The 11276-nt window shown below is 42.1% G+C and overlaps 1 protein-coding gene across 1 annotated transcript; it reads right to left on the minus strand.

The window, feature by feature from the left end:
• Positions 1 to 83: 83 nt before the first annotated feature.
• LOC116397833 (reversion-inducing cysteine-rich protein with Kazal motifs-like) lies at positions 84 to 11263 on the minus strand. Its single transcript, XM_031873673.1, has 5 exons — positions 11252 to 11263; positions 10847 to 11057; positions 10636 to 10709; positions 8082 to 8237; positions 84 to 629 (listed from the first exon to the last, which is right to left on the minus strand). Exons 1-5 carry the CDS (start codon positions 11261 to 11263, stop codon positions 408 to 410), a joined length of 675 nt encoding a protein of 224 aa, XP_031729533.1. The 3' UTR covers positions 84 to 407.
• Positions 11264 to 11276: the final 13 nt, after the last annotated feature.

Genomic DNA, 11276 nt, shown 5'->3' on the forward strand with positions numbered 1-11276 from the left:
CACACACACACACACACACACACACACACACACACACACACACACACACACACACACACACACACACACACACACACACACACACACACACACACACACACACACACACACACACACACACACACACACACACACACACACACACACTTCACTGGAAGGGAAGCCCAGTGAGTAACTCATCCACTGAATAACACTGTTCATACAAAAGCTCCTTCACAATAATAGCTTTTCCCGACGCCTTGATTGTTTGACACGCAGGTGAGTCAATAGGAATGATTGTCGCCGACGCTTCTTCCTGGTCCATGACCGCCCGAACACACACTCACCTCATGGGGGGGGGCGTGGGTACTTTGGAACACTCAAGAGTTAGTGAGGGAGTGGCTGTGTGGGTGGGAAATAATAAGCACTTACACCTGGTGGAGGACAGGGGCCGCAGCAATGAGGAGCCCCAGGAGGAAGCACAGGCCGGGGGGCAGGGGTGAGGGCGGAGCGCATCCGGACGAGCGGATGTAGGAGGTCTTGATCTCGGACGCGAGGAACGCGGAGAGGGGGACGTGGGAGACCAGCGTGGGGCTGGCGTAGTTGATCAGGGAATCGATCTTCTCGGCCTCCTTGCTGCAGGCTTCGATCTGGAAACAGAAAAGAGCTCGCTCAACACTCCACCACCTGAGTCAGCACAGCAGCACCGCCAGCCTCTCTCTCTGTGTGTTCATCTTTTTATTGGGCTCTAAAGGCACTTTGGTTTTATTACAAACTGGATGCTAAAAAATGATCATTATGAATGTAAACAACCAACATGGCTGCTGTGAGACATCACAGCTGTCAAGCTAGCAGCCAGTGGAAGACAGCAATGAGTGCTGAATACGTGCAGGTAGACAGGCAGGTAGTCTGTCCAATCATTGCATTCGGTTGGAATAAAGTGATTGGGCCGGCGTTTGTGTCAGGCTGTAATAAGGATTTCAACAAATATATAAGAACAATTAAAAAAAAAAGATTACCAACCCTACCTTTCACTTTCATGAAGGGAAAACACACCGTGAAAGGGGTAACTTGTAAGGACACGGACAACTCCCTACCGTACAACACCGTGGTAGTGACCTGTCAATCACCGTGTAGCCCCGCCCTAAAGCATCCCCTGCTTTATGGTCTGTTTGACTCTAAATGGACCATAATGTACTAAATGAACATCATGCTGTATTGAAGAAGACTTGAAACTAGAGATTGAGACCATAAACTCATGTTTACAATGTTTACTGAGGTAATAAATCAAGAGAGAAGTAGAGTCATTTTCTCATAGACTTCTATACAACCAGAGGAGTCGCCCCCTGGTGGACACTAGAGAGAATGCAGCTTTAAGACACTTCTGCATTGGCTTCACTGTTCAGACCTAGAGGCGTATATGTCTGGGGCTTTTATTATGAAAATAACAGCTATGAGACAGGGTCAAATTCTCTGCTATCCCTGCTGGACACAAATGCATTCTGGGATACTGTGCTACCCCAAGTCCACACAAGTCACCTCCCGTAGTATCTTAAATAAAACCAGCAGCTGCATGTTACCTGGCTCGATGTGGACTTTGATGTGGGAACATTAGTTTGGTCATGATGACTGAAGACAAAGAACTTTAATTGGTATAACCCTGGTGACTGGATGGAAAGCCTTTCTGTGCTTCTTCATTCAGCTTTAGGGCTGCTGGCTGCACTTGAGCATGAAAAGCATTATTCATTTCCAGAGTTTTATTTCAGGAGCACAGCATAAGTGCTAAGTGTGCAGTGCTCAGATGTGGAGACTTTGTTTTGGCAAAACCTCCATCAACCCAGGGATGAAAATGACTTTACTTCTCAAACAAGTTGGAGTTGCTGTTGCCTAGTAACAGCTAAGACTAACAGCCACCAGAAGAAGCTTAAATCTTGTTTGATTTGTCTTTCTTCTTCTTCTGGCTCTTCTGTCTGAACCCAGTGACATTTTACCATTCAAGAGAGACGTTATTCTTCTGCTGTTATTTAAATCTTTTTGTTGACAAAAAGGTTGCAATGTGTTCCATTATTTTAATGATTCAAATTGAATATTTGTCAGAACTGAGTGGTCCTTGTCGCTGTAGCACAGCAGCTTATATAGTTCAGTGGCCTTTACTCTTAGTCAGATCTCTCTGGAAGCCTGTCTGACTTACCAACATGATTTGTAAAGTATAAGAGTATAAATGATTCAATGTAAAGCTGCCAGTCCTACAGGTTGGGTTCATTATTGCCATGGGCTTTAAAGAGGGAAGCTAGAGAAGAACCACAGGTTAAAAAAAGACTAAAATAAAACTAAAATATAGACGTGGAAAACAGGCGGCATACGCACAGCGAGGAGCAAACTTGTGGAGGCACAAACAGTCTAAACAGATTGAAACACTGAGCAAATCTCCTCCCAAATGTTATGTTTAATCACAACATGTCTGCTGCTAAATTACTGCACTGATTAAGGGCAATGACACTGAAAACATCTGGGAGGATAAACCTAGCATATTGTAGGACTGCTGTTTTCATACGGCAACCTCTGGTTCTGCAGAGTGAAGCCAAAGCTTCATGTGTTAAAGCTGCATTCTCTCTAGTGTCCACCAGGGGGCGACTCCTCTGGTTGTATAGAAGTCTATGAGAAAATGACTCTACTTCTCTCTTGATTTATTACCTCAGTAAACATTGTAAACATGAGTTTATGGTCTCAATCTCTAGTTTCAAGTCTTCTTCAATACAGCATGATGTTCATTTAGTACATTATGGTCCATTTAGAGTCACACAGACCATAAAGCAGGGGATGCTTTAGGGCGGGGCTACACAGTGATTGACAGGTCACTACCAGGGTTGTTTTTCGTCTTAGAACTTTAACCCTTTCACAGTGTGTTTTCACTTCATGGAAGATAAATGTAATGCCTTATCTAGCATTTGGTTGTAATTAGCTTCACCCTCTTGTCACTTCTAGTTGCAAAAAGCAAGAATGCCGACAATTCAATATGATAATTTCTCGTCTTCCAATGGAATCCTATCGTAATGAAATCACATATCTAGATATTGTAATACACAATTACGCCGTCTACTAGATATAAATGACCGATATCGTGATCTAAGATTTTTGCTATATCGCCCAGCCCTAGGCCCAAAATGACGAACTCAAGGCTTCATAACGGCAGTCCACAAACCAGTGGGTGACACCACGGTGACTATGTCCACTTCTTATGTACCGTCTATTTTTAATACCAGGTGTAAATTGGGCCTAAAGGTCTTAAAAGGATACACGACATGCTCATTTTCACGTTCATACTCTTACTCTGGGTTTAATTAGGTAACACCTGGCTACAATAAGCAGAATTCACTCTTTACAGCGGGGTCAGGAACTCTAATGTCTATTGAGGGTAAAGTTTAGATCCATAAAGAAAAGAATCACACGAAAAGATGCGAATCTTGTTTTACTTCAGTATAAAACATGACAGTGGTATCTCACATTGTCGTGGGTGCTAAATGAATCGGATTATATTTGCTACCGTTGCTTTGTCAGGAAGCATGCTTGTATTTCAATGACACTTTGGATTTTAACGGAGAGATAAAGGCAGCCACAGTCAATACATTCTTAATCACTGAGGTTATTTCAAATGCTCTTTACTGTTTATTTACAACATAACGGAAATACTGTTGCTTTGAGGTCACAGTGTCTCCTGCTCTGTTCACCGGGAGCTAAAGCAGACAGCTGAACAATATAACAACCTTCTGCATCGACTTCACTCTGCAGACCCGGATGTTGCGACCTGGCTCTAAGCGTTATTCTACTGTATGGTATTCTGACAAGTGCCAAATAAGACCAGCTGATCTGGTGCAGATGTTGACTTTGTTTAAGATGATGTTGACTTGTGAAAGCTGGTGAAAATGTCGATTGTTTTCTTCTGCAACTCAAAGAAGATGTGCTGTCCATTCAAAAACAAACGTTCTTTTAATGTGAACAATTGCCTCGATGTTGATGTGAATCTTCATGACTCCCTCCTTCTATCACAAGTGATTTCTTGCTGTGTTAGTCTCTCTTTGAATATTTCTCTAAGGCCATAGATAGAGCATATAATAAAAAGCTGCTGTCAGTGTTCAGGACGCTGGGCCTTTCTTCTGGTGACTGCAACTCTGCTCCTCTTTTATATCTGGAGGAAAGCAGGAAGAGCCTGGAGCAGAAGACGTGTTTGTATGCTTTGATTTCAGAAAAGACGGTTAAACTAGCCCCACACGCTAAGACACACGCCAAGACTAGCCCCACACGCTAAGACACACGCCAAGACTAGCCCCACACGCTAAATCACTTCAAAATAAAAGCGACCAAGAACTGACGTCGGTCATTCAATAATAAATACATTAATTAAAATGAATAAATAAAACAAAATTAATACATATCAAATAATATATGAAGTGAGTGATAAAAAAAAACTATTTTAGAGAAAATTGAAATCTCAATTTGTATATAATTAAATACAATTTCATTTAAAATCTTCAAAACAAAGGTGCTCCACCTCAGTGTTCAGACTAGTGTGCTAGAATGATCACGGCAGTATGATCATACACATCAAAGGGTTGAATCAAACGGCTATGGTATTAGACAATATGAAAATATGGAGATGTTATTTATAGCAGACATGACGCCAGCTTTAACTACAGAAGTTGATTCTGTTTGCCTCCCTTTGACGGTTACCAACTGGAAGTGTCGCTAAAACAGAAATGACTGATATCATGCTGTGGAAGGTGACGAGTGCAACTTTTTGATTTATCTCTAAAACATGTCCAATGCCAATGTGTATTGCTCACATAGTATCTATGTTTGCTTCTTGCTGTGGATTGTGTGGAACAGAGCATTCATTCACGTACAACAACAAACACCAGCTCGTTAGGATGACCTGAAGTATCTTCTGTTGACGTGAACTGCAGGGAGAGATCGACTGCTGGGTGAGCTAGCATGACTTTTAACAAGAGAGAGAGAGGAACACATTGCTCTGACAGTTCTTAAGCTTCATAAGAAACTGTCGATGCTTTCAAGTCAGGCAGCAGTTTTCAGCTCTACCTCCCGTCTCACCTACAGTGTTTTCTAGGTGTTGCAGATATGAAATTAGACAGCGACTGAATCTCTGTCATATTAACGTTCACGCTGCAGCAGCACAAGGTTAAGAGAGCTGGAAGGAATAATGACACGTCTGGTTGGTAGGAGCACTTTGATGAATGAATCACGCCACTATCACCTCCCATGCACCAAGAAAAGGGAACTGCCCTAATAAACCAGGGCATGGCGAAGTTATTCAGAGATCACATCAGTCTACAAGGTTTTCTCCGGTCATAATAATAATAATTACACGCTTCTATATTTGCACTGTACTGTACAGTCAGATCCATGGATGCACGCGCCCATATGCTGGTAGAGAACTGCAAACCTTTGAAATGATGCAGACGGCTGAAGACAGATACGACTTATTTTTAGGATTTTACAGTCATGGATGTATTGTGTGAGTGTAAAGTAAATCATAGCAGTGGCCGTGTCATTTTAGATAATGATAATAATGAAGGTAATACTGTGACTACAGCGCTACCTTATTGATAAAACGTATTCATGAGTTGAGTCAGGAGGCCACGCCTACAAGTCTTTGGCAGCCATAAGTACTGATCATCAATAAATGAATACAGAAATAGTTTTCAGGCACAGAGAAGAATTACATGTACCGGGTTTGTGAAGATTGGATATATTATACATTTTCTTTGAGGTATAAATAGGACGAGTGCTGTAGAAAAAAAAAGGAGTTTTAATCCTTCATGAGTTGAATGTAAATAACTAGCCACATGAAGGGGCTATTGGTAAAATGTTACTGCATGTTAAAGGAACATTGTGTCACATTTAGGGGGATCCATTAACAGCAATGGAATACAATATTCAAAACTATGTTTTAATCAGTGTATAATCACCTGAAACTAAGAATCGTAGGGTTTTTCGTTAGCGTAGAAAAAGACGTTTGTATCTACACAGTCGTCTTCCACGGAGTCCGCCATCTTGTATGTGCAATAAAACGTCCGCGAGTCAGGAGACAATACTTTATCAATACATCTGTTCAACAAGCACGCACATGTAAACAAAAGTCAAACCTGATTCAATCGGCTCTGAACAGTCTCATCCACCGCTGCAATGCTACCACAAGCACAGCACGCACCATCAGATAAAAGATCTGGTTTTGTAAACTTCTCTGCTGGCTGAGACAAATCAGACAGGAGGACGGGAGGAAAGGAGGACGGAGGACAGAGGACAGGAGGACGGGAGGACAGAGGATAGGAAGACGGAAGGACGGAGGACAGAGGATAGGAGGACAGAGGACAGGAGGACAGAGGACAGGAGGAATGGCTGATACTGACGGATGTCTGGGTTCTTCATGAACTTCTAGAAACAATATTTAGCTATATTCAAAATATAGATAAATTCTAATCCTGTTTGTTTTTGAAATACAATGTTTTTAAAAGGATCATTTAGTCATATAGAAAAGCAGAGCATGGACAAGAGTAGCTCCTAGTTGCACTAACATCCTAAAGACAGCTCCCCCTACCTGTAGGCCACCGTAGTTCTCTGACCTGCTTGGAAAGCGAGAGCTGAGCTGAGGGGTGTTTAGTTGGTTGCAATCTGCAACTCACCACTAGATGCCACTAAATCACACATACTGTTCCTTTAATCAAAATATAATATATTACTATTAATATATATTGAGTATGGGCAGTGTTTGTGATATCGATTCATACACACTCCCAAAACCACGATTCAAACGTAATTAAAAAAATGGATAAAACATTGGATGTGATAGATTACACACATTAAATAGGTCATTGCCATCTTTAGTGTATTATGGGTATTGTAGCATATGGATATTGATCATTTGATTTCCATCTTGTCAGAAATACCAACTTATCAGTCATAGAAAGTGTTGGACATTTTGTATGACAAATAACTATCACTCGTTGATAATAAGGTAAATGTTGTGGAGAAGGAGTCAGTGAAGGGGACAGATTGGTCAATACAGCTGTGTGTTTATAATGTGGATGTGTACAAAGACATGTACAGAGAGTTACATCATGTCAAATGTGTTGCGGAGGAAATAGTTCATAGTGCTATAGTTTAGAATTCTATTAGTAATGAAGTAATAAAGCGACAGTGTCATGTGATCTCATGTAAAGGGTTGGTCTGCATCCAGCAATTAGAAGAACAAGTGTAGTGATATTATTTATTGTTCTTATCAATAAATCCCATGAAAAGACCCAAACTGTTCCTTCTCTCAATATTCTCTGACTTCCTGTCTGTCAACTCTAAGCTCATTAGTTCCTACTGAAGAAATTGTTAAAACTGCTCACAAATATATAGTTTAACATAAAAAAGGCTCAGTCATTTCCTTCAGAAGGAACGCTGAACGTCTAAAGTTTTCTGGTGACCCACTTTTTAAAAATGACCCTTTTCACATCAGGCCTCATCTATAAAAAGCTGATGTGTGCGTAAATTAACGATCCTCAACATCTTTACTGCCATTTCCTCATCACCCTATATTATCTTGAATAGGTTATTGAAACACACACACACACACACACACACACACACACACACACACACACACACTTTGTTAGTAGATACATTCACTGTTGGTTTGGGTCTGAACATGAGATCTATTGACAGACAAAATAGTGAATATTGCCAGCCTCGTCCTTTAACGTCTATCCGATATGTTGCAGGTGGACCATCTATTTCTGAATTAAAAGTTACTTTTGAAAACAATCAGCCGGTTACTCTACCTCTCATGACTCCAGTTTGCTTTTAATTCTTCTCAATGAGGCATTCCCACCAGAATAAATGTCATTATTATTAGATACGAGTTCTTTTTTGTAAAGGAAACACAGAAATAGACACAGAACATTGGCTATCAGCAGCTATTATCAGCAGGAGGTTTGGCCGTCATAATCTCTGCTCACTTCAGTAAAAAGCAACTAAATAGACATGACAATCAAATAATAAGCTAAATGACTGAATCTGGAGTGGGTGTGTGTGTGTGTTACCTGCAGCGGTGTCGGCTGCTGGTCCACCGGAACGATGAGGACCACCATCTCGTGGTCGATGCTCAGGTAGCCGAAGACGTCGCACTGCGGCACAGAGACATGGAGACTCAGGATCTGCAGGACGTCGTAGACCGTCACCGGCTGGTTCTTGTTCAGCTGCACCCAGGGGTCAGAGGTCATACAGACGGGGAGTGATCAGACACAGTTTTAAAATGTCAGCAAAGAAAATACTGCATGTTGGGTTCATTTCAATTAAAACCAATAAACCTGCTTCCTGAACGTAGAAGCAGGAAACAGCCATTAAAGGCTTCGGTCATCACTGAGCTTAGGTTACACCTCTAAAGACAAAAACAAGGACTACGAGTGGCAATGTCTTCAATGAGTTCCAAGTAGCTCGGACATCTCGCTCTGTAGAAATAAATCTGTGCTGTGACACAGAACAACAAGCATTTTGAGAAACAGCTGAAATACTGTGAGAGAGAAAGTCATCCATTTAAGAAGAAGTCATCTTATGAGAACAGTAGCATTAAAATAAAATTGTAATATTTTACTTTTCATCATGTTATTTAGATTTGACTATTTCAAGAACAATATCGTAATATGTTGAGAACAAAGACATACTGTGTTGAGTATTAACATGTTGTATTATTCATATATATATATATATATATATATATATATATAGATTTGTTTCAGTTTCGGTGGCTTTAATATTAGCCTTTCATGAAGCTCTATTATTATTTGCCTCAGGAATATGTCTCTATACATTTTTGAGTTGTTTCTTTATTGAAGAAATCCTCAAATTCAAACAAACAAACTAATAACAGCTTTTCTTCTTTTCATAATCATTCATAACATTATAAATAAAGACAAAGCAGACTGAGAACGACAGACAGGAGCGTCCATAGGTGTGTAGCTAAAATCCTTAAATCAAGAATTTCTCTTCTTAAACTGGCAAATTACTTTCATATTTAAATGGCTGGAATTCCAGTGAGCAGCAAGCATGAGCGTAGATCTCCACAGGGAGCGGATAACTAGTCCGGCTCTGAGACCTCTCAATCTCAGCCCACGTCTCAGACGTTCCACTGCTAATGAGACTTGATGAGGAGTAGGAGGCACATTCAAATCAAGGAGCAAAGGCTGAATATTAAACACGAACCAAACTATGCATTATGAAGACTTTATCAGGCATGAGATGTGATGGTGTGTGTCTGTGTGTGTGCTCAAAACGTACATAAGGCGTCTGAATAAATGAATAATTAAAGGTGAACGTGTGGGAATTGAGGTTGCAGATTGCAACTAAGTGAAACTGAAGTGTGCAGGAGAACTACGGTGGCGGACATGAAAACGTGAATGGGCTTATCTAGATCCAGGGTTTGGTTTGTCCTTTCTGGGCTACTGTAGAAACATGGCGGTCAGCTCTGTATGTGGATATAAACGTTGTCAAACTTGTAGTTTCAGACCCAGCAGGACGCTGAATCAAGTGACATCACTTGAGGACGTTAACCAGCCATCGCACAGCTCCCTCTGGAGACACCAAAGGCTGGCCCCAACACTAACGTTTCACTTGTATGAACAAATGGAGTGGATGAAATGAATAAATGAAAGAGAAATGAATGAAGTGGTGTCGCTGGGTAAAGTTGTGTCTTCAGCGCAGCTGCGCTCATATTCTCCTGTATGGACGCAGCTGCAGATCACATCAGCTGTGCTTGTGTTTGGTATTAGCAGGCTTAATGCTGAGCCCTCATATGATGTGCATGTGAATTACAGCCAAGTTGACAGACAGCCAAAAAGGGGCTTTGTCGCATAATTAAGCTGACCGGAATGAGATGCCGGTGGGACTTATTAGCAGCCAACATGTCAGCGTTTAGGCATCAGCAGGCCTCAGGCAAATAGTGCAGTTCAACAGGTCTGGTTGGGAACGAGTCTGGCCGAGTCCATCCCGAGTCATCAGCCAAGCCCCTCGTTGCTCGTGTTGGAAGATGAGCGGAAGCCTCCGGAGAACGCATCACGCTGCCCGAGACATCAGCCTCACAACACCGCCGTTTACTAAATCCTCGGGACAGCCCCAGCATTGTTCTATTGGCACCACTGTATACCTGCAACACGCTGTGTGGAAAAACTGCCAAACTTGACCGGGACACCCACGGTCCACACCATCCATTTACTCTGCTTCAGTGGACTTGTTTTGAGGGTTAACAGTGTGTGTGTGTGTGTGTGTGTGTGTGTGTGTGTGTGTGTGTGTGTGTTTCTGTGTGTTTTGTCTTGGACACAAACAGAAAAACTACTTCTGCTTAACAGTATCTGGTCCTTCAGTAACAACACTGCTACTAAACCTGAAGTAACAGCACTGTGTTCTCTGTGCGGTCTGAGGAATTATAGCCCCACCAAGTGGTCTACATCTGTAATTACATCCAATACCACCAGCAGAATCCAGATGCAGAACACGGTTTAACCAAAATGTGCACATGAATTATCTGCAAATTCATTTCAGGTGGAATAAGAAGCAGCTTTGTGGCGCGAGTGACGGAGGTGAAGTGTGACCCGTTTGTACCTTGGAGAAAGTGTTCATCTGCTCTTTGTTCCAGAGGATCTGCAGCATGCTGGCACATATCGGACAACAAGCTCCTGGAAAGAGGTCAGAGGTCATGGATTAATTCAACACAACCTCCAGAAACTGATGATGTCTACACGTCATGAGGAACCCATCCAGTGAAGGGAACCTTGTCTGACAAAAGTGATTTTTCTGCCAGCAGCGCGCTCACCAGGCGGGGTGACCGGCTGGCAGCCTGGAGTGCACAGCGGGGGACAGGGAATCACGCTGCACGCAGAGTCGTGGGCCACGTCAGACACGACCCCTACGGCGTGGCAGGGGCCGTCGTAGTCCACGGCCACGCGGTCGGTGAAGGCGTCGCACACTGTGTTGTAGGTTTCGCCGTTATGGCCACACACTTGATGAGGCTTCCTGCAGGCATCCTGAGAACAGAGCACACGTGCAAACGTTGGTCCAGAAATCTCCTCAGTGTGAACAATTGTCTAAAATCAGCAGAGGGAGGCGAAGAAACACACTCTTGCTCTTATTCTCTCTCACTCTACTAGTGTGTGTATATATACATACATATATACATACATACATACATACATATATACATACACATACATATACATACATACACATACATATACATACACATA

This window comes from Anarrhichthys ocellatus, unplaced genomic scaffold (genome assembly GCF_004355925.1).
Source record: "Anarrhichthys ocellatus isolate YVR2014 unplaced genomic scaffold, GSC_Weel_1.0 scaffold73, whole genome shotgun sequence".
Classification (NCBI taxonomy): domain Eukaryota; kingdom Metazoa; phylum Chordata; class Actinopteri; order Perciformes; family Anarhichadidae; genus Anarrhichthys; species Anarrhichthys ocellatus.